The sequence below is a fragment of the Zalophus californianus genome, chromosome 16, assembly GCF_009762305.2.
Source record: "Zalophus californianus isolate mZalCal1 chromosome 16, mZalCal1.pri.v2, whole genome shotgun sequence".
NCBI lineage: Eukaryota > Metazoa > Chordata > Mammalia > Carnivora > Otariidae > Zalophus > Zalophus californianus.
Window position 1 is genome coordinate 62,266,618 of NC_045610.1, and position 26,718 is coordinate 62,293,335.

Below are 26,718 nucleotides of genomic sequence, written 5' to 3' on the forward strand. Positions count from 1 at the left end.
ACACAGCCCCCAGGACACACAGCCCCCCTCCCTGGACCCACAGACCATCCCCTCGAGGGACGAAGTCTGGCCTTTCTGGCACAGGGCAGCTGGGCTGTGGTCCTCCAACATGAGTGGCCCCGGAGACAAGATGGATGGCCTAGGGTCTCCTGCTCAGACAACCCTCTGGTCTCTCTCACTGCCCCCTGTGTCCTGTTTTCCCCTTGCACCCAGACACCCACAGTCCAGGCAGCACCCCTTCCTGCCCCTCCCATCCTCTCCTCCCATCTGCACCCTTGGGCTGCTGACCCACCCTACAAGGTGGCACCCTTTCTGCCCTGGGGCCCTGGGATCCGAATTTGCCCATGCATGCCCTGCTGGTAGAGTCGGAGTAACTCAGTTTCCGTATGTGGGGGGATCTCAGCCTGGTGGCCCGTGGTTTGGGACAGGGGCCAGGATCTAATCACAGACTCACAGACCTGGGGCTGTTCATTGCAGCCCACAGACTCAGAAAGAACCCTGCTGCTGGAGAGCCTCGCCCCAGCAGTCCGGTTGTTACCTCTGCACACGGGCACCTGTGGTCACCAAAGCGGGCACTCAGGGAAGTGAGAGCCTCAGCCCTTCCTTTGATCTGGGGCCTCCCGCAGTTCCTATGTCACTCCAGGTCCTTCTGTGACAGACAGTAGTAGGCTGGGGGTGCTGCTGAGGGCGCTCCTCGCCACTGTATCTTAACTCCAGAAACTCAAAGTTGTACCACCCCCTGGAATGGGTCCAATGGTGACCCCCAGAGACATGCCCACGCAGAACTGCGACTGTGACCCTATTTGGAGAACCTTTGCAGGTGCAATTAAGGACCCTAAGATGAGATCACCCTGGATCTAGAGTGGACCTTGAATCCATGACGAGTGTCGTCCTTAGTGGAGAAGGGGAGGGGAGAAGACAGAGGGATGGCCACCTGATGGGAAGGCTGAAATTGGCGCCACGTAGCTGCGAGCCAACACGTGCTGACAACTGCAGTCACACCCAGGTGCCGGAAGAGGCCTGGGAGGGCCCCCCCCCAGCCCCCAGACGGTGAGGACGTGGGTGTCCCTTGCTGGAGCCATCTATTTCTGGCAGCCCTAGGAAACCAGCACAGCCCGTCGGTAGCTCACATGTCTTTAGGCAGAGGATGGGAGAAGTGGCTCGAAACGAGTGCCAGGCTCCTCACTGACTCCCTCTCCTAGGTGGGAGGGGGCACGTTCTCACCTCCGGGGCGCAGACTGGGGTTTGAGCCAGGGATGGAGGGCATAGGCATTACGTGTGTTCCCTACTAAAGCCCAACTTCCTGTCTGTAAGAGGAAAATTACATCTAGTGTGTTAACAACACAGGCCACAGAGAGAAATGCTTCACGGGGTCTCAGAATACCTTGTGTGTCTCCACTGGGGACGGGGTACTCTGCAAGGTGTCTGTGTCTGTTATGGGTTCTTACTGCCAGCCCAGGACAGAGCTCAGCCTCTGCTCAGGGAGCGCCAGATCCTCATGCCAGGGTAGGGAACTTCGTCTGGCACCTGCCAGCCTGCTTACATGAAGCCAGCCCATTACCACTGACTCGCCTGTGCACTGCCTGGCAGACGTGTCCGGCAGCCATCCTGCACTGAGACTCTCCTCAGCCTCATCCAGTTCCTCTGTTTGGCCAACAGCATGAGAACACTCCCAGAAGAGGCCGGGGCCCTGGGGGGGAAGGAAGACCTGAGAACACGCGCATCGCTGGGAGTGAACAGGGTGAGCACCGGCTGTCTCCCGCCTCGCCCCCCCAGCTGGGCGCCAGCCCTCCTGGCTGGGACCTCCCGCATCTGGCCCAATCCGATCCGCAACAGCTGGGACGACTGCCCTGTTCTCCAAGCACTTGCTTTAAAGAGGTGGTTCTCCAGCAAAGGGCAGCCGCTCCCACCTCCGACTCCTTGGCAGACCAATGTTATGGAGCCCTGTAATTGATACGTTTTTCCAGATTTAATATTTGCCTAGATAGTTCCTATCAAAGCTGTGAGTTCTCTGTCCAGGAGATTATTCTGCATTGCAGTAATTTTCACAGGGCAACTGAAGACGTAATTGTACGTAATGTATTTTGAATCTAGATGCTTACGAAGAGAATTACAAACATCTGGGGCATAATCTGGCATTCCTGTTTACACTTTGGGTGGGTTTTGCCAGTGGGGAGGGCCATGGAAGAGACAGACAACGTGTGAGAGCAGTTTTTCTAGCGTTCAGTTTACATTTGATTATATTTTCAGTATATTTACCACCCAAACATGCATGCTTTACTTCATAATACATTCCATATTCCGGTTTATTTGTTTCTCTTTCCTAGGAATGCCACTTGGATTTGCTAAAGCACTTTTTACTGTGAAGTATAACTTCTTGTTGTGGAGTGTCCTGGGGCCTGCACAACACTGGGGGTACTCAGCACGGCGGAGATTTGCCCTCTCACAGCTCTGGGGGCTCTGGGGCCGGAGTCTGAGGTCCAGGTGCAGATCTAGGGGCTCCTTCCCGCCTCCGCCAGCTTCTGGGGGCTCCAGGCGTCCTTTGTCCCCCAGGAAGAACTCCAGGTCACAGAGGCTATATTCCTTCTAGAACATTAGTGGCAGTCTTAAGGAGTCCTTTAGCTGAAGATGGAACTGAATGGAAGGGAGGAGAGCCCTGTTTGGTCTGGTGTGACCTTGCCACCAGGGGACATGTTCCAGTGCCCCCCTGCCGTCCTTGACCTAGGGACCTGCAGCTTTGGTTCTCCAGAAGTCTGTTCTTCACAGGGGAGAAGAGGTGCCACAGGGGCTCCCTTCAACTTGGGCCTCTCCTCACATCCCTCCTGGTCACCCACGTGGGAAAGAGATGCCCCACCTGGGCCGGCCCCGCATCGGTCACAGGTCAGATGACACCCATCCTGGGCACCCTGGCTGTCCCCGCACTCGTGGTCAGTGGGTTGACCCTTTCTCCATCCACTGCCGGGTGGAGAGAAGGTGCTGTGGCCCCAGCAGGACATCCTCCCAGGCCGGCAGCCCCTGCAGAGGCACTGTCCCCTCAGGGTTTACCTGCTGTCCCCTCGCCTGCGCCCCTGTGGACATTTGTCCCCATCGTGCTCAGGGGGCTGCGCGGCCTCAAGCCTCGCCCTAGGCCTTCAGCGGCCAGGGGTGGCCAGCCTCATTTCTCCTCTGGCCTTCCGAATAGAGGTGTTGCTTCCGATTCTCGAGTCCCTTAAATTTCTAAAAATCTGTAAATAGTTAATAGAAACTGAGAACTGGGCGTTTTCTCATTGCTACTTACTTTTTAAAGATTCCTCATTGTAACCGTCAACTGCTGCCGAGAGATGTCAGAGAGCTACAGCCAGGAAGGTGAGACCCTGCCCCAGGCCTCTTACGCAGCTCTTGTGATCCGCGATAAGGGTCTGTCTGTCTGTCTGTCCGGGGTGCCTGACGCATCTGTGAGTGCCCCAGGGGGAGTCAAGAGCCCCCTCTGCTGTTTTCCCGGATGGGCACACGTTCCAGGGTCTCTCCTTCATACTTCCACTTTCTGTCTCTGTGTTTTTTTCCAGGGAAGGGAGTCTCTTATCAGCAGACGCCACGTTCAGGACACAGGTGATGAAGCAAATGAAATAAAGGGCTATGTGAACATACGGAATCAGAAAGAACCAGCCAACAGTCCTACCAAGAAACAAGTATACGTTTTATTGTCGAGAAACATTCTCTTAAATAACAGCGTCCACTTCTTTCCTTACCGAAACGGCTCCGGATGATAATTTCCTCGCCCATCTGGATCTGACGTAACTATGTTGTGGCCATTCGACAACTAGAGATATCTTTGGCATTTTCTTCCCTTTGCTTCGTAACTTGTGGGACATCGTGTACAAAAAAAATGTAGATTTACAGAAAAATATGCATATAAATCACTTATTGATCCCCAAACAGGATAAATAACATAGCAAAAACTTGATCAAATCCGTGTCAGACCCGCCCTGCATAATCTCCCCATCTCCCCCGTGCTGGTAAACTAGCACTTCGATGTGAAGAGGATACAAAAAGGCCCTCTTGTGAGGTCGAGGACATTTCTCTGTCCCGCTGCTCTCTCCAGAGTCCCCGGGACTCACACTCATCAGGCACGTGTTGCGCTCTCATGAAAGCAGCTGTGGCAGGGAAAGGCCGAGCCGCCGTCATCTGGAATCTCGCGTCATCCGGAGCTGAGCAGACGGCCATTCCCCCTGGACAAACACACGTTGAAAACAAGAGCTTCATGCACATCCACGGAGAAACGTCAGTCAGGCTGGGTTTTCACTGCACGGAGAGGCTCGGGCACCGTGAGAGATCTCAGCGTGAGAGATCTCAGCGTGAGAGACCGACAGGTGCTTTCCTGGGCCTGGAATGGGCTCCCGCGTCTGTCCCGCGTCCGCCCCGCGTCCGCCCCGCGTGGGACTGCTTGGCATCTCTCCCGGAGGGGCCGGCGTCTGGCCTCGGGCGCCTTCTTCAGGAGACTTTGCAGCTGTTCCTGGGGCAGCGCCTGGGCGGGCTCTGGGGTGGGCGGGTGGCCTTCACCTTGCGGAGGCCGCTCCTCTTGTGGGTGGAGCTGGTGGTGAGGGAGTAGGAGCGGCCATGCATCATCCTGGCGTTCAGGCCGGTGGCCATGGAGAAGGATTTGAGGTGGCTCCTCAAGGCCATGGGCAGCGGGAGCTTGTCCACCAGGTGCACGGGCGTGCAGGACACCACCGCGCGGCAGCACAGGTCCTGCAGGCTCAGCACTTGGGAAGGAGAGGAAACCGGGCTTAGTTCATATTGTCCTGGACACACGCCGACCGCAGGGCAGCCCGCTCGCCCCCCCACCTTCCTTCCCCAGGACTTGGGCTGAGCACTCCACCCACCGTGCCCTCGCATGGCCCTGGGAAGGGCCGGAGGTGGGCCACCCTGCTTTATTTTTTTTATTTATTTATTTATTTATTTATTTTTATTTATTTTTATTATGGGGCCAGCCTGCTTTAGTCGCCTTGGACTAGACACCCCTACCCCTGGGGCAGACCTGGAGGGGAGACGGTGGCTGGTGAGGTCCTCCTGCAGGCCTCCCCTGACTGCGGTTTGGGGTGAGAGACCGAGGGTGTCAGGGATGACCTTCCCAACCACACCGCTGACATCAGAAGCACGTGTGACCAGCTCTATGGGGACACGCCTGAGAAGCAAGTGCTTCGGTCTCATCTACACTATTCCTCATGTGAGTCAGGCTCCCCGGGATGGGGCCCTGTGGGACCTGATGAGGGCGGCACTCGTGGGGCAGCCCCTGAGGGGTCAGGCCCGGGGGTCTCAGTAGAGAGCTCTCTCCATGCAGTGGCCCTCAGCTGGGGGTGGTTTTGACCCCCCGGGACACTTGTGGTTTCCACTGCTGGGGGGCAGGGGGCAGAGGGCAGAGCACACTGAATGTCCCCCCAGAGCAAACAGCCGTGTCGAAGCCAGCAGCACTGCTGAGTTGGAGAATCCCTAACTGAGAAGAATCCAGTTTGGCTCCCTATGCCGCCCAGTTCAATGACTATAGGTTTTGTCCTTTTGTCTTGTAACAGTCATATGAGGCCAGGTTGCGAGGAAATCCGTGACAGGGACTGTCACCATAAAGGCCCCACAAAGTAGATGGCATCAGAGGACACGGGTCTTTGGACAGATTAACACCGAGGGATCTGAACAGTATTCCAACCTCAGGTTATAGGGTGCCCCCTATGCTCGAGGCGCTTCTGTTTCTCAGGTTCCCCTCTTTGCAAAGAAAAAATAAAAAGAGTTGGAAGTGAATCACTCCTGACACGATATGTGCTTCCCAAAACCATGGGGTGAAACCTGGCCAGCCGGCCCTCAGGGGGTCCTGCTCTGTGTGGGGAGGTGCTGCCCCCTTCCCACTGCACAAGCCTGTTTGCACATGCCTCCACCTCTGCCCACACACAGACCTCAGAAATGCCTCTCGTGAACTTTCTGACAAAACTATAAATAGTGATCCCTCTCAGATTAAATGCATTTACTCTGAGGATGGACATGGTGGCTTAAGGCGGATCCTGGGAGGCAGACCAGGGTCTGGGGGCTGTAGGACGGCCTGATTGGTGCCTACCCTTGCTCGGCCTCCAGAGCCGGTCCATCCCGTGTCTCAGCAGCACGGTCCTGGCCAGCTCCGTGAAGGACTCGGTGATGTTGAAGTTGCACAGAGGACTGACCTCGAAGAAGGTGACTCCCAGGCGCTCCGCATAGGCCTGTGCCTGCTCCGTGGGGACCTGCCGCTTGAAGGCCAGATGCAGGCGGTTTCCCACCAGGATTTTAGGGACGCCAGGGGCGTGCTGAAGGGTTAGAGAAAGGCAAGGGGGTTACTTGGTGAGCTTTTGTGGCTGCTCGCACCTTGGGTGTACAGGGTAAATCCTCCCCAGTTCATGCCCACCCAGAACCTCAGAATGTGTCCTTATTGGAAATAGGACCTTTCCAGAATGTAATTAGTTAAGATGAGGTCACTGGGGTGGGCCCTCAATCCAGTCACTGGTGTCCTTGTAAGAAGAGGAGAGGACACAGAAGTCACAGTGGAAGAGTCACGTGCGGGCAGAGGCAGACGCTGGATGGGTCTGTAGGCCAAGGACTGCCGGCAGCCCCCCCGAAGCTGGAGAAGGCAGGAAGGATCCTCCTCTAGAGCCTTTGGAGGGAGCCGACCCTGCTGACGCTACATTTTGGACTTCTGGCCTCCAAACGGTGAGAGCGTACATTCTTGCTGTTTACGGCCACGTGTTTCAGCAGGCTGCAGGAAACTGACACCGTGCGTGTGGTTCTGACCACTTCGTGTCCACGGTGGCAGTCGGGCAGCTGCGGGTGCCGGGGGGGCAGCAGCCCAAATGCCACCCGCCAACCCACTCCACACAGCAGGTGGTATGCGGCCCCGACCCCCAGGGCTGGGTGGGTCTCCAAGTTAGGGCCCAGTCCTGTTCTGGGAGGCGACACAGCCTCGTGCTGCGGAAGCCTCGTGTCCTGGCCCACATGCCTGACACCCCCACACACCCATGTGGATGGTGCCTGGCACACCATGTCGTACCTCGTCTATCTCCTTAATCCACCGGTCGATGCCATCAAAGGACCAGCGGTTTGCGATGTCATAGACCAGGATCACACCCTGGGGGGAGAGGCACCAGGCTTACCTTACGGGACAGAGGCGGACACAGCCCTGGACCGTGCTGGCCAGTGTGCAGGATACTTCGTCACGGACTCACAACCAGCTAAATGACCATTTTACTTATTTTAACAGAAAACATATTATTTTTGTTTATCTACCAAATGTCATAGTTAAATAAGTATTTCTAATGATATTTCATGAGCTCATTAATCAACCCTCAAATGTCAAGGTGAGTTGGGGACTCAATCCCCCACATCCACAAGCTGCTCTAGAGACACGGCATGTGGAGAGCCTGCAGGGATCACCTCCTTCCTAAGAGCAGGGCCCGCTCACCTGGACAGAGTGCTCTCCTGAACATGCACGGCACACACACACAATCACGTGAACGACGGTGCACACACAGCCCTGCTGCATGCAGATGTATGCGCAGACACACACAGACACACGCGTGCACGCAGGCCCACATGCATGCAGACATAACACATGCATCCACACGCACACAGGTGCTCATCCCTGATGCTGAAGGCTTGTGAGCCACCAGACATTCCTTGGCACACTTTCAGCCTCTTGCATCAATTCATATATGAGCTTAATTGCCTTCTCCTCCAGGTATCCATTTAAGAACATTCCAAATGTTATTATTCAGTCAGTTAACTTCCTGGCTCAGGGCATGTTACCTGTGCGCCCCGAGAGTAGGAGCGGAATATGGTACAAAATCTTCCCTGCCCGGATGTATCCCTGGAAAAGATGATGGAGGCCATTGAGAAGAAATCACTGCTTCTTCCTGACAACAGGGTTTGGAACTTGGGAGCCGTAGCAAACACATTTTACAGCTGTCAGTCAGTGGGCATCCCACTACAGATACATCCCTAAGTTTATCAAAACAAAGAACTGACCCAGAGGGTGCGGACACCTGGAATGACCGGAATGGAGCTCCAAGCGCCATAAATCAGGATAAAGAAAAACAACATTCCCGTGGGATGGATTCCAGCAGCCTGTTCTCACGGCAGCGGCTCTGAGGACCCGCGGGTGCTGACCCCTGGCATCTCTTGTAAGGTCAACACACATCCGCGTGTGTGATGAACACGCCCACGTCCACAGGGGAGCCCCCACAGGGATGAGGGTGGGACTGCAGGTCCAGCCACATCCTCATTACAAACAGCGCAACTTCTCTCTCTTCTCCTCGTCACCTGCAGGTGGTGACCTGCCCCTGCTTTCTGAGTCCTAGATGAGCCACCATGAGGGAGGGCAGGGCCTGGGGCTCAGGAGAGGTGCTGACCATGGCCCAAGATGGGAGGAGGAGCTCCTCAGTGTCGAGGAGCAAATCGATGGAGAACTCGCAGCTCAGCCGCTACAGAGTTTCCGCTTTGCCTGCAGATGGAAGTGGCTAGGAAGTTTGTGGGCAAGGAGGCACAGGAGGAGAGCAGCCCTGGGGCATGAATCACTAGCTTTCATGGGAGACTGGTGGCTATCATGAAGTGGGAACGTCCCTGGACGTGGGGTGTTGTGGATAACCCCAGGGTGTGGCAGGAGCAACGGAGGGGGTGGGCACGTGACGGCATTCACAAGGTGAAACACGCAATCAGGAGACTTGTCGCTGCCCAGGGGAGATGTGGGGCAGCCTTCGGAGGCCGGGGCAAGCATGGGCTGAGAGGGGGGCCCCCGGACGGTCTCAGGGAGGGAGGGAGTCAGGACGAGATAAGCCCTGGGCCCTGCAGGCCTCAGGGCTGCGCAGAGGTTGCCGGGCAGAGCACGCAGGAATCTGAGGACAGCTGGTGAGAACAGAATGCCCCACAGCAGCGGGCAGCCCAGAGGACACAGGCTGCTGGTGGCCTAACCCACAACCTCAAACACCCTGGGGCGGGGGCCAGGCAGTGGGAAGGCACAGGGTGCTAAGGGGACATTGTGGAGAAAGGCTCCCTGCTGACTGCCCCTGGGAAGGGGCAGGTGGGGATGGCAGGAGGACAGGCTTCCAGTTAGGGGAGGCTCGTGTGGCTTGGGGCTTAGGCATGTTTGGGCAGAGAAGAGGGCCATGCAGGTGGCCCAGGAGAAGGGATGACACAGGGGCCGGGGGCAGTAGTCAGGCACGTTGCATGGGGGCAGTCGAAGCAGGAAACCCCAATTCTCCCACTCCCCAGCCCCACCTGGAGCAGGAGGGGCAGAGGCAGGGGAGTGTGACCCGACCTCAGAGCCAGGGCTGCCAGGGGAGGCCATGAGAAAGAGACCCCGTCCAGACCCCGGGCCAGGGCCTTCTGCTCCCACCCCCCCACACCTGCCATGGGTCTGTCCCCATCCCACTCATGGGCCCCTCCTGGTGCTGGGGAGGCAGAGGGTTTCAGTGAAGCCATGCTCTGGACAGACCCCCAGGGACCCACAAAGGCTCCAGCGTTCCCGCCCGTGGATGAAGCCTCGGTGGCCCAGACAAGCGGATCTCCACCTCCTCTGGGCAGCCCTGCGTCTGCTGGGGCCGGAGGGGGTGCTCCTCCAACAGGACAGTGCTGGTACAGCCTCTCCTCCTGGGGCCGGGCGTCCTGCCTAGAGCCCGGGGTGGGCCCCGACTCACCAGAGCTGCAGCTTCACCCTCCGGCCGTCCAGCAGGATGGTAGTGGTCTTGTAGTCGATGCCTGCGGAAGGGGTGCGGGCAGCTTAAGTGCTATGGGCCTCACAGCTATGCTCAAGCAAATGGCACCAGAGAGAACTCTCCCGGGGGTAGAGAGCACCTCTCACGAGGGCAGAGTCGCAGTTTTTGAGGTAAGCAGACTGGACCTTGCTTTGGGTCTCCCTGGGTTCGTGTGGGCCCTGCCCACCAGCCCCACTGCTCACTCTGTGGGGCCTCCGACCTTCCTCTCCTCACTCGGCACCAGTTGCCTGGGCCTCCTGGCCTCCCCAAGGCCTGGGCTTCCCTGGCTGCTGCCTGCCACCTGAGGGGTGGGCGGCAGCAGCCAGCTGACACGGACTTGGACTTTGGCCCCTAAACTGTTCCGCATCAGGCCCCCTGTTTGCAGGCAGCTCTGGGCAGCCCCATGTCCCACCCCCTTGTCTCTGTGACCCTCGCTGCCGCCCCACCTCCTGTCCTGGGGCTGTTGCACCTAAGCTCGAATCCCAGGCTAAAACACTGAGATCATTTCCCCAAATTATCACACTAAGAATGTAAAGTAAAATGTGTCACATATAAAATGAGATATGAAGCATTACCTCAACTAACTAAAGAAAATACACGTGTGTATTTGTGAGTGTATGTGCATGGTGGGGGGCAACAGTGAGGACCAGCCCCACGTTACAACTGGAAATTTCTGGGTTTTGTTTACTTTGTTTACCCCAACCTTTCCCTATTTTAAATTTCTTCAATGAGCATGCATTTTTTTCTTTTTTAAAAAAGATTTATTTATTTATTTATTTATTTATTTATTTGAGAGAGAGAATGGGAGATAGAGAGCACGAGAGGGAAGAGGGCCAGAGGGAGAAGCAGACTCCCTGCCGAGCAGGCAGCCCGATGTGGGACTCGATCCCGGGACTCCGGGATCACGACCTGAGCCACCCAGGCGCCCCCGTGCATTTTTTTTCTAAAATAAAAAAAAGCAATAAACATTTTTAAAAAAGAAAAATATTCCTCCCCATTCCACCGGAAACCAATTTTCTACTTCTTTGAGAAACCACTCCTGTGTTCACAGAGCAAGTTGCCCGTGAAAGACAGTTTCCATTAAGTAACCAGAGAAAACAAGAAAGGAGTACTCCCTTCCAAAAAACAGATGCAACACAATTTATGATTACAAGCATCCAAACCGCTTAGTAACACCACACCACCAGGCTCTGTGGTGCTTGATTTATCTCATTTTTAGACTTAGGAATGTCTCTCAAAGCATGCAAACCTCGAGAAGACCAGCCTTGAAAAGGTTCTGGGATGTGGCCAGACTTTAGATATCTTGACAAGGAAAGCTGGATTAAGAGTTACAAATCTAAAGTGGAATGTGCTTCTGGGGGGCAGGCGGGAGAAGAGAGAGGAGCCCCTACATGGGAGCCTCACCCTGAGAAAGTCCTGGAATGGGTGTGAAATCTTAGCAGCTCTCTACCAAAAGAAAAACCCCCACACCCAAGGCTCAGAAAGCAAGCTCCCCAAATGCAGTGCTAAAGAAGGTGCCATTTCCAAGTAGCTTGGCTGTGCTACCTTGGTGGATCTACAGTGCTTAGACTTACTACCCCACACCCATGAAAGCCACAAGAGAAAGAACACCATATTCATAAGCCCTTCTGTCTTTAAAGTAGGTTGAGGGCAATACAATATGCATGGCGGAAGGTGACAACAAATTTGCTTCTCATTCTGAGGGCACATTGCCCAAGGTTTTAGGGCAGAGCATAGATATTCTGGAAACTGCTTAGGTCAGTACATTCAGGCTCTGTGAAATTACTCTTTGGAATGACCAACCAAGGGCCTCTTCACAGCCCTTTAAAATCCCATGGAACTATCTGGAAAGCAACTTCAAATGCCTATATTCTTCCTTTTGCGGCAGTCAGCTTTGGGCATATATGATGTGAGGGACACATGCAATAAAATAGAATATATAGGGCGCCTGGGTGGCTCAGTTGGTTGAGCGACTGCTTTCGGCTCAGGTCATGATCCTGGAGTCCCGGGATCGAGTCCCGCATCGGGCTCCCTGCTCGGCGGGGAGTCTGCTTCTCCCTCTGACCCTCTTCCCTCTCGTGCTCTCTATCTCTCATTCTCTGTCTCTCTCAAGTGAATAAATAAAGTCTTTAAAAAAATAAATAAAAAGGGGCGCCTGGGTGGCTCAGTCGTTAAGCGTCTGCCTTCAGCTCAGGTCATGGTCCCGGGGTCCTGGGATCGAGCCCCGCATCGGGCTCCCTGCTCGATGGGAAGCCTGCTTCTCCCTCTACCACTCCCCCTGCTTGTGTTCCCTCTCTTGCGTTCTCTCTCTTTCTGTCAAATAAATAAATAAAATATTAAATAAATAAAATAAAAATCTTCAAAAAAATTAAAAAGAAATAAAAAATAAAATAGAATATATATGCCTATAATAGAATATGTATACACACATATATTAAATATAATATATAATAGAATGTATAATCACATAAGTAGAATATATACACATATAATTAAACATATATAAACACATAAAAACATATACAGAGAGCAACTTCAAAGTTAATTTTGGAAATATTTAATTTTTCCATTGGAACACTAAAGGTTTTATGCCATCTAGGTGAAGCAACAAATAAGTACACTTGGGAATCTATTTTTGAATCTAGAGAAAACGTGGGCTTTGGCATGTCTGTTTCCAGACAGTAAGAGAGAGCTCTCACCATTCACAGGCTGGACAGGTTTTTCATTTTTAACCTTTAGGAGATTAACTCACTGACTTGGGTTGGCTCCTTTGATTTACAAAGTGTCCTCATGTACTTATTTTTTAGGTCCACAATAAAAAATAAGTTTTCATAAATTTAAAAGAATTCATTCCTCATGGTCTTTTTAAGCACTCTATAAGGTTTTTTGTTTTGTTTTGTTTTGTTTTTAATTTAAGTAATCTCTACACCCAACATAGGGCTTGAACTCACCACCCTTAGATCAAGAATTGCATGTTTGGTCAACCATCTTGGGTCCCCTCCTCTTCAGGACCTTTGTACTATTGCTCAATAAACTTTCCAAAAAAAAAAAAAGAATCGCATGTTCCACCAACTGAGCTGGCCAGGTGCCCCAAGCACCTTATGAGTTTTTAAAACTATACTTCGATTTTGTTTTCATTAGTCATAGATGCAAATGGTTTCAAGTGTCAGAGACTTAATATGGAAAATGACAGGACCTGATCCACACCCCACCACAGTGCTGTGCGCCCATTTTCATCTTTTCTGTATTTCTTCTGCTATGTATCTCCAAATTTGTAAACAACATACTTGTATTCCTACTTCCTGAATTTTTAGGTTTAGGCATTAATCAAATTCCCACTGTGGAAGGTGAAAATGTAGTTCTCTTTCATTGACATACTCCACATGCCTCTCTCTCTCCCTTACACACACACACACACGCACAGAGTATAGTCATTTGCCATTTTAGCTATAGATCAATGTCCAATTTTACATCAATATGACCAAGTAAACACTACCCGCAGCTGGATCATGTGGTATCCTATGTTTATTTGTCCTTCACATACAACTTTTTTTTTTTACTGGAGTTAAAAATCGCCTTTTTGTTTATTTGCTTAGTTTTCTCTGCCTTTATCACTAACATATCCCTAAAATCTCCTCCAATTATCCAGCCCTCCCCTTGGTACTTCCACACATTCAGGTGTTTCACCTTCCTGGGGGCCTCTCCCCAGAGCTTCTGTCCTACCGCCTTGCAGACTAGGGGTGTGCTGTCTTCCTGAGCCCTCTCTTCTCCTGCTGTGGAATCCCACATCTCCCCCTCTGTTGGTTTACATCCTTTCCTTCCTGAGAAAAGGAGACATAGTAGAAGATAGTTTTTGAGACTTTGCCTGTCTGTAATATCTGTAGTCTGCACTCACTCTTCATTGAGAGTGGATGGGCACACAATTGAGGTAGGAAATAATTTTTATTCAGAAATGTGCAGGTCTACCTTCCAGGGTTCCTGCTGAGAAGTCAGATGTCAAACTGATTCTTGATCCTTTCAAATGCAATCTGGTCTTTCCTCTTGTAAGGCATGGAGGGTCTTTGCCTTGGCCTAGCACTCTGCAATCTCATGCCTTGTTATGAGGGATTTTCACTGTTGTGCTGCCCACTTGACAGGCTCTTTCAATCTGGAGATGCAAATCTCAATTCTGGGAAATGGTCTTTTCTTTTTTAAAGATTTTATTTATTTATTTGACAGAGAGAGACACAGCGAGAGAGGGAACACAAGCAGGGGGAGTGGGAGAGGGAGAAGCAGGCTTCCCGCGGAGCAGGGAGCCCGATGTGGGGCTCAATCCCGGGATCCTGGGATCATGACCTGAGCTGAAGGTAGCCGCTTAATGACTGAGCCACCCAGGCGCCCCTCAGTTCTGGGAAATGGTCTTGAATTATTCTTTTTTCCTCCTGCTGGGGTTTTGTTACTAAGATGTTGGGCCTCCTGAACCTACTGCATGATTTTCTTATTTTCTCTAATTTTGCATCTCTTTTTCTCAATATTCTGGAAAATCGTCTTAATGTTATTTTTTTTTAAAGATTTTATTTATTTGAGAGAGAGAGAATGAGAGATAGAGAGCACGAGAGGGAAGAGGGTCAGAGGGAGAAGCAGACTCCCCGCCGAGCAGGGAGCCCGATGCGGGACTCGATCCCGGGACTCCAGGATCATGACCTGAGCCGAAGGCAGTCGCTCAACCAACTGAGCCACCCAGGCGCCCCTCAATGTTATCTTTTATCCTTCTTTTGAAATTTTTATTTCTGTCATCACGTTTTTAATTTCCAAGATCTTTATTGTTTTTGGATTGCTCTCTTTCTTTTTTAAAAAGATTTTATTTATTCATTCGAGAGAAAGAGAGAGCATATGAGCAAGGGAGGAGAGGCAGAGGGAGAAGCAGACTTCCTGCTGAGCAGGGAGCCCGATGTGGGACTCCATCCCAGGACCCTGAGATCATGACCTGAACCGAAGGTAGACGCTCAACCATCTGAGCCACCCAGGCGCCCCTGGTTTGCTCTTTTTTGAGGTTCTGCTTCTGGCCATGACTGCACGGCTCCTACTGAACCAGTCCTCCTGCAGATAACAACTCTCAATGATAGACTAAATGTAAAAACCAGTGACCCAAAACCACCAGAGAGTGACCGGCTGTGTGGGGGAGGGGCTCTTCACTACTTTCTTTTAAATTTTGGTGGAGCAATCAGACAGTTCAGGGTTCACCAGGTGGAAGAGGAGCTGGAAAGTAAGCTAACACAGATGGAAACACAGATGGGGAGAAAGAGCAGTAGAGAATCCTGAAAGGCTCACGCCCCAGGACCCAGCCTGGGCTCAAAGGAGGCCAGCCTTTCAATTGTCAGTCTGTTGAGGCCATAAACTCCTCTTTGCTTAAGCTGCTTGGGGCTGACTTTTTTTTTTTTTAATTCAAGTTAGTTAACATATAGTGTAGTATTGGTTTCAGGAGCAGAATTTAGTGATTCATCACTGACATATAGCACTCAGTGCTTATCCCAACAAGTACCCTTCTTAATGTCCATCATCCATTTAGTGCATCCCTCCCACACCCTCCTCTCCAGCAACCCTCACTTTGTCCTCTATAGTTAAGAGTCTCTTATGGTTTACCTCCCTCTCTGTTTTTATTTTATTTTATTTTTCCTTCCCTTCTCTATGTTCGTCTGTTTTGTTTCTTAAATTCCATGTGAATGAAATCATATGATATTTGTCTTTCTCTGATTGACTTATTTCACTCAGCATAATACCCTCCATTTCCATCCAGTTCATTGCAAATGGCAAGATTTCATTCTTTTGATGGCTGATTAATATTCCATTATACATATATTTGTATATGTATATATATATATACATGGTATACCATATAAATATACACATATATATACACCATGTGTATACATGTATATACACACAATATATATACATATGTATGCTATATATAATGGTATATATATGGAATATATATAAATGGAATATAGTATGTATGCATATACATATATGTATGCGCGCACACACACACACACACACACACACACACACACACACACCATATCTTCTTTATCCATTCACCAGTCAAGGGACATTTGGGCTCTTTCCATAATTTGGCTATTGTTGATAGTGCTGCTATAAACACTGGGGTGCAGGTGTCCCTTCAGATCCCTACATTTGTATCTTTGGGGTAAATGCCTAGTAGTATAATTGCTGGGTCGTAGGGTAGCTCTATTTTCAACTTTTTGAGGAAACTCCCTACTGTTTTCCAGAGTGGCTGCACCAGTTTGCATTCCCACCCACAGTGCACGAGGGTTCCCCTTTCTCTGCATGCTCCACCAACATCCGTTGTTTCCTGACTGGTTAATTTTAGCCATTCTGCTGGTGTGAGGTGGTATCTCATTGTAGTTTTCATTTGTATTTCCCTGATGCCGAGTGATGTTGAGCATTTTTTCATATGTCTTTTTGGCCATTTGTACGTTTTCTTTGGAGAAATGTCTGTTCATGACTTGCCCGTTTCTTAACTGGATTATTTATTTTTTGGGTGTTACTTTTGATGAGTTCTTTATAGATTCTGAATATTAGTCCTTTATCCGATATGTCATTTGCAAATATCTTCTCCCATTCTGTAGGCTGCCTTTTAGTTTTGTTGATTGTTTTCCTTCACTATGCAGAAGATTTTATCTTGATGAAGTCCCAACAGTTCATTTTTGCTTTTGTTTCCCTTGACTCTGAAGATGAGTCTAATAAGAAGTTGCTGAGGCTGAGGTCACAGAGGTTGCTGCCTGTGTTCTCTGCAAGGATTTTGATGGATTCCTGTCTCATATTTAGGTCTTTCATCCATTTTTGAGTCTGTTTTTGTGTGCGGTGTAAGAGAATGGTCTAGTTTCATTCTTCTGCTTGATGCTGTCCAGTTTCCCCAACACCATTTGCTGAAGAGACTGTTTTTTTCCCCATTGGACATTTTTTCCTGCTCTGTCGAAGATTAGTTGACCATAGAGTTGAGGGTCCAGTTCTGGGCTCTCTATTCTGTTTCATTGATCTATGTGTCTGTTTTTGTGCCAGTACCATACTGTCTTGTGGAGCCAACTTTTTTGTATGCACCAAAAATGTCCAGTCTGATAGAAAACCCACAAAGCACAGTGAGTGGAGAGAGGAACAGAGAATGTCTGACATACAAACCCTGGAAAAAGCTACATTTTAACATCTTCTCAAAGCAAAGTACAATGACCTGTGTCTCAGAATTTCACTAACAGTAAACAAGTACTTAAAAGCTCAACAATCATGATTTACTCATTAGCCATCGTGACTAAAACTGAACTCAATGACTGACAGTCCTGCTGAATAACCTGCCCCTCAGCTAGGCTAACCCCTGACGCCTGGCCCCTGGGAACACACAACCCAGTGGTCTCCACTGGCACCTGCTCATTTAGGGTGGCGACTCCCGAACTTCTCCAGGTCCATCCGCTTCGCTGCATGCCCCACTACCACAGGCAGCACCTCCCTCTACCTGTACTGTGGAGACTTCAGGATGGAATGGGGCAGGGCAAGCAGGGTGGGATGGGAGATAAAGCTTGAGAAAGCACTGCGTCCTTGTGTGATGTGTGCCTTGGTTTCTCCAGGTGGGGAAGGTGGGAGTGGAGATGGGTCAGACCCACTGGGGCCACACAGTTTCCCTACTCTGAAGGCCCCACAGGGAGGAGCTCTGAGGGGCCTGGGATCAAATCCCAGTCCTGATAAGCAGTGACTTTCTCATGCTCCCCTGTGCCTCTATTTCCCCCACCACCTGGAAGAACGCACTTGCTATGGCTACTTACAGCCTGTGTGCCAACCACCTGTAGCGGCCTCACCTCAGCAAAAGCTTCACTCTTCCCCAAACCCCCGGGTCTCTGAAGATAAACCTCTGATACAGCTGTGCCTGCCACAGAATGCCCAGATCACCTCTCTCCATGGCCAGAATCTCCTCTCCTCACAAATTTACCTACTGAACCATTCTCTTTCATTCCTGCAATGTTTCCTTTTTTCTCCTACTTACGTGTTTGCTCTTCTCTTATTTATTTCTCCTCGTCCCTGGCTCTGTTGCTGGCTACCATATATCTCAGTCCATGAGAGCCCAACATTTTGACATTAATAGTGTCAAGGTGAGGATCAAAAGGTGTAATTCATGTTCTCTGCTCTCAACTAATCCAATGAAAACTCTGTCCATCAAAATGAAATGAAAACACGCAAAAGCTTCCAGAATAAAGCCTGTAGGAATGCTCATTGAGTGAGTCAGAATAGCAGAGAGAAGAGATATAATTTTAGCCTTCTTAAAAAAAAAAAAAAGGAAGCATCAAATGCCAAGCCATTCACTCTACTTTTAGCTCCACATGATGAATAAATAATTTAGTTCAGCTCATGCACCAACTGCTTATTTCTATTTTAGTGAGTGAGCAGGCGTAAATGTGTGCCGTCACGTAGGAGAATTCTCTTCTGGTGTAAATATTGGTTAACTATCACTTACAAACATGTTCATCTTTGAGTAGCTGGCTTTTGAGAAATGTGTCTAATGCTGAATGAAAACATCAGAAAGCAGGCCAGTGATTGCCAGAGGCTGGAAGGAGGGGTTTCCTTCCGAAAGTGGTGGTGGTTGGACAAAATTGTGGATGTACTAAGTGCCACTTACTTGTGCACTTTAAAATGGTTCAGTTTGGGGCGCCTGGCTGGCTCAGTCAGTGGAGCATGCGACTCTTGATCTTGGGATTGTAAGTTCGAGCCCCACATTGGTTGTAGACATAACTTAAAAATAAAATCTTAAGGGGCGCCTGGGTGGCTCAGTCATTAGGCCTCTGCCTTCGGCTCAGGTCCTGATCCCAGGGTCCTGGGATCGAGCCCCGCATGGGGCTCCCTGCTCCGCGGGAGGCCTGCTTCTCTCCCTCTCCCACTCCCCCTGCCTGTGTTCCCTCTCTCGCTGTGTCTGTCTCAGTCAAAAAATAAAATCTTAAAATAGATAAATAAATAAAATCTTGAAAAAATAAAAATAAATAAAAATAAAATGGTTCGTTTTATATTATGTGAATTTCACCCCAAAGAAAGCATATGCGCATGAGTCCTTCCCAGAGCTGGCTCTGCTTGGCTCTTTGGATCAGAGGGACAGTCTGCTGGAAGATGCTGGGTGCCTCGCAGAGCCAAGGGGTGGGAAGGGCTCCGGGCAGGCGCCCGGCTGCACCCACAGCCAAGGCCAGGGCTGGCCCCTCAGTGGGCCCCCTTGAGTTTCTGAATGGTTCTGCAAGCAAGTCACATTCTAGGCAGGGACATGAAGTGTGTTCACCGCGTTTACACAGTGGGCAGTGATTGAAATTGAAATATCTCTCTGCAGATCTCCTTTTTGAAAAGGATGTTCCCTGAATGTTTCTCCTTCCTCATTTTTCTCTTTGAAATAGCAGAGTGGTGGATTCAGGTGCCCCCAGGTGAGGGGCGGTCCAGGGGCCTCCAGTCTCCTCCGGACTGTCCCAGCTTTGGTCACACAGCTCCCACCCCTAGCGGCCCTGACCCACTTATTCCCCACTTTGGGAGTTGAATTTTCCCATCTGCCCAGCAGGGATAGGATCACCACCATGCTACCTTGGCGTGGGCACCCAGTGCTCTGTGCTGACCAGCTGCATCCAGGAACACTGAGTTCTCACAGTGTGGGGCCCAGCACCCCTGCACGCCACCCCACCATCAGTGAGATCGTCTCTGAACCGTTATTTGGGTGTGGCCAGACAACAGCCCCTCTTTCCAGAGTCCCAACACTTCCAAACCACAGTGCTTTGGCTGTGGGGCTGCCCTCACTGTGTCTCAGGGTCACCCCTTAACTTGGGCTACTGCTGGAACGTGGACTCAGACCACCACCAGGTCCTGGCAGGTCAGGCCAGGAGGTGCATCCTCCCTGTTCCCACCCTACTTTGCACAGGCCTGCTGTCTGCGAGACACAGCTGGGAAATTCTACCAACCTCCAGGAAAGAAATGGGGGCAGCATCTCTGATGTTCAAGTGCATGGTTCTCGATGCTATTGGCACCATTTCTGTAAATCCCACTTCAGCCAGGGGCTGCCCACCTGGCCCGTGGGGCGCTGTGGGCTCAGGCCCCCCAACACCTCCCATCTGGGACACTCTGCTCACTTAGACGGTCAGTTCAGTCAGCCAGCAGCATTGTATTCTAGCACATTCCCACCCACAGAGGCTGCATGTGTCTTCAGAAGGAGCCCCGAGCCTCCTGGTTCATCCTCCTACCTCTGCAGTTGCAGAAGCTGAGGTGACATGACATCTTGGGGGAAGGAGAGGCCCTCATCACTGGTCATGGCCATGCCTGGCTGAGTGACTGTCCCAAAGGCAGACAGTAAACCCGCTCACTTGTCTGTGCTCCTGAAGACAGTTTAGGATGAACCACCCTGAACTCAGGGTCACCTTCCCCACTCATCTGGAAGATGACAGGGGCCTTATTTTCTGGTAAAAACTGCGGTCTCAGGCACTAAGCATCAGAGGGCGAGAGGCCCCTGTATGTTACTGTGGCTAGAGGGAGAGGAAGTGGGGGGCCAGCCAGGGAGGTGCTGGGCAGATGCAGGCCCCTCTGTTGAGCAGTTATCATCAGAGGACAACTGGAAAACGGCAACACTGGCTTCCCTGAGAAGCCCACAGAAGCGGCAGACGTCTGGGCAGGCGGCAGCAGGGGCCTCCTCTCTGGAAAGGAGGCTGGGGGAGGCCAATGTGGCTCTGCCGGGCACACAGCACCCAGAGCCCAGAGCTGCCTCCTAGGCTCATGCTCACCAGGTCCTCACAGCCCGTGAGAATGGTGGGTGCCCTGAAGTGGGTCGCCAAGCTGGACACCTTTGTGAGCAGTTTCCTGTGCAAGAGAAGAGGCCAGCCCCTCTTCCGCTGGGCCAGCCCTGATGCCACTGTCCTCTCAGACAGGAGGCACAGTGCGGGCTCAGCCCAGCCTTGGCCAACATCATGACCAGCTGGGCCCTGAGCTCCAGGCCTGGGCGATTTTTCTCACAGAGGCCATGGCCACCCCAGACACCACACCAGGGCCTGGGTCACTCCCAGGCTTCCCCACATCCAGTGGCACATCCTTTGGGCCAAGTATGATGAACCCAAGACAGTGTGGGAGGGAAGGATCGAGTTCCTGTGTCATCTGATGGAGGACCAGGGGCCAGCTCCTGGCAGGCCCCCACACTCCGAGGACTACCACCTGCCAGGGGAAGAGCAAAGGCAGAGGATGCTTGGCCACTCAGGAGACAGAGGTCAACTGCAAGGTCCATTTCCTCCCTCGTTCAAACTGCACACAGTGGCTACCACCGGCAGCCAGAAGATTTCGGGAAGGATTCTCCCCTGCAGTCTTGGGGTGGGGGGTCCTGCCCACACCTCGATTTCAGATGCCTGGCCTTCAGAGCCAGAGAGAATAAACATCCATTGTTGTTAGGCCCCCAGTCTGTGGTTGTTTGTTACAGTTGCCCCAGGAAATGGACAGGCCGTCCAGCGTTCCCTCACTGGGTTCCTGCACTGCGCCCCCACTGCCCGCCCCACCCAGTGCTCACAGACCATGCGCTCAGGGTCAAGCGCAGACCCCAGCCTTGCGGGATGGATCCCAGGTCTGATGCCTCTGGCTTTGCCTCTCCCGGACTTCAAACCAGCACGACACTATTTAAACCCACAAGGCAATGGTCTACCTTCCGGAATGAGCACATCATTCTAGACTGGAAGAAACAGATTTTACTTCCAAATGAATTTTCTTAGTCTAAAAGAGAATTCAATGTTCTTCACATTTACCAATTTATTTTTCCCATTAAGACAATACATTTCAGCCTTCTGTATTAGGGTCCACTAGAATTTAATATGATATGTATGATTCTGCCTCTGTAAATTCCTTTTTCTTTTTAACCAAATAAAATGCCATTTGTGTCACGAGTCACAGTATGGTTCAAATCCACAAGCAAACTCGGCTGAGTCCCATTTGGGGAAGGCAATTAATTAATTATTGGCTGCAAGAGGAGGGAATACACAGCCCACATAAACCAAAAACAGCCTGAGGTTCATGTTCAGCCAAGGAAACCCCAGGACAGTGGTGACGATCTTCGTGGCTCTCCGCCACAGCTTTATGGGACTATCTCCCAAGGGACAACTGTTAGCAGGTGGTTTCAGGCGGGAAACTCAGGCGTCCATGGAGGGACTGTGAAGCCAGGCTGAGTCCCAGGCTGGATCCTGCTGTGACAGGTGGTGGTGAGGCTACTCTGTGTGCTCAGCGCAGCCACCTTCTTTTCCCACCTTGCAGTTCCAGCAGCGTGGGAGCCTCCTCTCTCCCCAGCCATGTCTCCGAACACAGCCCCACACGAGCTCCCCATGAGCGAAGGACTGTGCTGGGCTGCCTGAGGCCTGGATTCCAAACTCTACACTCTGCTAAACAGAGGTTAACTCCTGGAGTGCAGGCCTATTCAGGAAAACACGGACCACACGGCCAGCTCTCAGCCATGGGGCTGGTGGTGATTAGAAAGTTCTCCAAGAGCAAACATATGCTGTGAACAAATAAGACCATCTCAAGGGCGACACAAGTAGCTTCATGTTCGACAAATCTCTGTACGTTACCAGAACTAAAAAAAGAAGAATCTGCTTCTTCAATGATAAACCTCTTCACAAAGTTCGTGCCTTAATCAGAGCAACAAAAATAACTTACACCCGGGTGCCTGGGTGGCTCAGTTGGTTAAACGACTGCCTTCGGCTCAGGTCATGATCCCGGAGTCCCGGGATCGAGCCCCGCATCAGGCTCCCTGCTCCACGGGGAGCCTGCTTCTCCCTCTGACCCTTCCCCCTCTCATGTACTCTCTCTCTCTCTCTCATTCTCACTCTCTCAAATAAATAAAATCTTTAAAAAAAAAAACTTACACCCATGTCTATGAACATATACATACGTGTGTGCTCATGTACACGAGTACTGTGCACATGTGTGTGTGCCCTGTGTATAATATCAAATACACTTAGATATACTGTGTCCTGTGAAGTATTTGAAAGGTGAGCACTGTTTTCTCTAAAACCTGTAACTGGAAAGTCACACTGCGGTGTGCGCGCCTCATCTCTGCGGGTCGGCGGGAGACGAGATGGAAGAAGCGATGGCGAACCAGAAGCAACGTGCCGGATTGCAGGCATGAGAGCGCTCTGAGAACAGCATCCGCAGGGGCTGCGACCTCCAGGTCCTCACAGAGGCTGGGGCAGGCCGTGTCTCTGGAACGGAGGTGTTCACGGACGAAGGGGCAGAACCCCGAAGGGTGGCGTCTCTGGCAGCAGGCCACGTGGGGGCCAGGCAGTGTGGCATCTCAGGCCAGCGTGGTGCCGACAGTGGGACCAACTTCAGGAGGTGCTGGAGCTGCTCCAACAACCTGGAGAGAGGCGGAGGGCGTGCAGGGTCTCCTGGGGAATCTGGTACCGGCCTCCAAGGAGGAAAGCTAAAGTGAGGCCCTTCTGAAGAAGGGAAACCTGGAGACCTCGGTGCTATCTCATGCGGTGACTGCCTTTTACATGGTCTTGTTTGTGGATCTGATAAATCTACATCTCCGATGCTTTTAAGCCCAATCCCCTGGACACCGCAGCTCTTTTCAGTTTTCGCTTATACACAATTCCTTCTTTGCAGCTAATTAAGCTGAAGAAGCCGGGGAAGAAAGCTTCAAACAAATGTTAAAAAAAAAAAATCTCTTAATGGGAAATCAGCTTATAGCCTGTGACGGGAGTGATAGGCTCCATCGCTTCTGACGCACCCTGCTGCTTCTCCTCACCCCAAAAGGCCCGAGCGAGGAGTAAGCAGGTGTGACCAGCAGGACCATGTGGCTGTCATCCTACAGCCACTGTAGACCCCAGAGCTAGTGACAGAGGACAGAGTGGGTGCTGGGGGTCTCCAGCCAGAAGCTGACCCTCTGCACAGGAGGAACCTGTGCTGGCCGGATCTGAGCCCCTCCTCACCCATCACCCAAAATCAGGGTCACCCTGGGTTGGGATTAGAGGCTAGACGACAGGGGCAGTCCCCACTGTAGGGAGGAGGCGCCACGGGATGCAGGGAGGTAGGGCTGAATGATTGGCTTTTAAGGAGAAAATCTGACACAAAGGCAGTTTTATTATTGTCAAATACATGGAAGCATTTATGACATAATTTAAAACATGAATACACTGAAGAAATTTACCGTATGCTCTTGGTGGCACCATGGGAAGTAAGGGAAGTAGAAGATCATCTCCTTCTTAAGGAATTACACTGTAAAGAACTAGGGATAAAATATGATTCGACTCTCAGTTCAAACTCGAAAGTGATGGCTTTATAAATCGCGTTTGGAATCTTGAAGTGGTTGCCAAGGGAAACTGCAGAGTAGCTGTAAAATCAGCAAACCCACCACCGTCTGCGGCGCTACAGAAGGGGGCGTGTAGGCATCTCCTAGCAGAACATTTGTCAAAGGCAAATAGAAAGGCAAAAAAACCCCATAAGAAGGTCACTAAGTAAAAGCATTTTGCTGGTCTTCACAGGGAAGAAAAGCCACTGCTCTGAGTCAGAGGGGCCACAGAGGGGGCCCAGAGCCAGCCACACCATCCACGCTCCTGCTCTCACTCACACTGTGTGATCTTGAGAGAGTTACTCACCCTCTCTGGGCCTAATAACGTAACCTATCTCATGCGATGGTTCCTCTCTGCTCTTGATAAAGGGGGGGGGGGTGCAGTATTATTACTAGCTGTTAGCAGAAATGAAACAGAGAAGAAAGAAGGGATGTTCCTGCTGGCAAAAGGAAGTTGGGGAAGCAGCCAGGAGAAAGTAATCAGAAAATAGTGAGTCTCTTTGGGAAAAAAGTTGGGAGGCAAAGAGATTGTAGAACTTAGAGTCCATTTCATCTACCTTCCTCTCCCACTGTAGAAACTCAGCAACCAGAGAAGGAAAGGTAACGCCCTGCTGGAAACACTACCAGCTGGAGCCAAGGGGAGAGACCCTCACCAGTGAACAGAGAGGAGAAGCCCAGGGGTGGCCCTGACTTCACTCTCCAAACAGAGCTTGGCTGTCCAGGCCTTTTACTCACCACATCTACCTGGGAGAAGAGGCTGAACGAGGTACCAACCCTCCAGATCCGAGGGAGGCTCCAGGGCCAGCAGGCCCAAAAGTGGGAGGTGGGCCCCTCAGCCATTCTGCATGCATATCACACTTTAACAAAAAGTTATAAAAGGAAAAAGAGACAAAGAACCCAACCTGAAAGGAAACACGACCCAAGGAACAGAAGGACATTCATCCCAATTACTTCATGCAATGGAACAATTTAACAAAAACATTAAGTTGGTGGGGCGCCTGGGTGGCTCAGTCGTTAAGTGTCTGCCTTCGGCTCAGGTCGTGGTCCCAGGGTCCTGGGATCGAGCCCCGCATCGGGCTCCCTGCTCGGCGGGAAGCCTGCTTCTCCCTCTCCCACTCCCCCTGCTTGTGTTCCCTCTCTCGCTGTGTCTCTCTCTGTCAGATAAATAAATAAAATTTATTAAAAAAAAACAACAACAAACATTAAGTTGGCAAAATGAGAGATTTTTTTAGTGAAATAAATTATTTAAAGAAAAAATTTTAAGATTTATTTATTTATTGGAGAGAGAGAGCACAAGTGGGAGGGGCAGAGGCAGAAGGAGCGAGAATCTCAAGCTGACCCCCACTGAGCGCAGCGCCTGATTCGGGGCTCGATCTCACCACCCTGAGATCACAACCTGACCTGAAACCGAGTCAGATGCCCAACCTTCCGTGCCACCCAGGTGCCCCATTTAAAGAAGTTTTTAAAAATTGTAAATGAAAATTGTAAGGGTAAGGAAAAAATTGAAGACCAAAACATCATTTACTACACTAATAAAAAGGTTAGAAACAGCTAGAAACAGTTCATTAAAATAAAAATTACCAACAAATAGGAAAGGCTGGAGATGCCCACAGAAATTCAGAAGAGAGAGACAAAAAGATCAAAGCAGGTAGAGAGAAGCGAAGGGATGTGGAACACAGCTAAAACCGATCCAGCACAAGGATAATGCGTACGGCAGGCAGTGTCATACGTAACAGCTCCCCCAAAGGTATCCACGCTATAATCCTCAGAATATGTGACTCTAGGGGCGCCTGGGTGGCTCAGTCGTTACGCGTCTGCCTTCGGCTCGGGTCATGGTTCCGGGGTCCTGGGATCGAGCCCCGCGTCGGGCTCCCTGCTCTGCGGGAAGCCTGCTTCTCCCTCTGCCTGCCTCTGTCTCTCTCTCTCTCTCTGATAAATAAATAAAAATCTTTAAAAAAAAAAAAAGAATACGTGACTCTAGGAGGTTACATGGCAAAGGGCAGGTAAGACTGCAGAAGGAATTAGGTTTGCTACCTGGGTGATCTTTAAATACAGAGATTATCATGGATTAACAAATGGGCCCAGTGCCATCACAAGGGCTCCTGAAAGCAGAAGAGAGAGAGTCAGGCTGGGGGGTGCAGCATGAGACAGGTAGCATTACCACTGTCAGCTTCGAAGGCGAAGAAGAGGCCTGGAGCCGGGGAGTGCGGGAGGCTTCCAGAAGCTGGGAAAGGCAAGCAAACAGATTCACTGCTGGCACCTCCAGAAAGGACACAGCCCCTACCAACACCTCAATTTCATCCCAGGGAGATGGTGGCCCCCCAGAATTGTCAGATAATAAATCTGTGTTTTAAGCTACTAAGTTTGTGGCAATTTGCCCAGCAGCAATAGGAAACCTGATGTAAACACCAATCAATATAACAGATGTTTTAGGGACATAAAGTAAATTTCCCTGAAATTAAATACAAAATCTGCAAATTCAAAGAGTACACAGTGTATCAGAAGTTCAACACCAAGCCTTTGACTTTGAGACACGTCTGCTTAAGCTGAGGAACTCGGAAGAAAAGGCAAATCACCCACAAGGAGAGACCAGCGGACCTCAGAGCGAGTGAGGGAGCCCAGTGGAGCCATGGTGACAAAGTGTGAAGGGAA

General features: G+C 51.0%; 1 protein-coding gene and 1 long non-coding RNA gene across 2 annotated transcripts in view; one reads left to right on the forward strand and one right to left on the reverse strand.

Annotated features, from left to right (window-relative positions):
- On the forward strand, positions 1-5,762 carry LOC113939529. The gene is made up of 7 exons (XR_003525279.2): positions 1-1,006; positions 1,660-1,741; positions 2,328-2,880; positions 3,287-3,345; positions 3,546-4,349; positions 4,971-5,206; positions 5,550-5,762. It is a non-coding gene; the product is annotated as an uncharacterized LOC113939529 (long non-coding RNA).
- RAB40B (RAB40B, member RAS oncogene family) overlaps positions 4,332-26,718 on the reverse strand; it is a 25,587-nt gene continuing 3,200 nt past the window's right edge. Inside the window, exons 2-6 of the mRNA XM_027625770.2 lie at positions 9,684-9,744; positions 7,798-7,858; positions 7,043-7,120; positions 6,083-6,305; positions 4,332-4,742 (exon numbers count right to left, since the gene is read on the reverse strand). Of these exons, the coding sequence (XP_027481571.1) occupies positions 4,471-4,742; positions 6,083-6,305; positions 7,043-7,120; positions 7,798-7,858; positions 9,684-9,744 (695 nt within the window). The 3' untranslated portion in view covers positions 4,332-4,470. The remainder of the gene's footprint in view (positions 4,743-6,082; positions 6,306-7,042; positions 7,121-7,797; positions 7,859-9,683; positions 9,745-26,718) is intronic.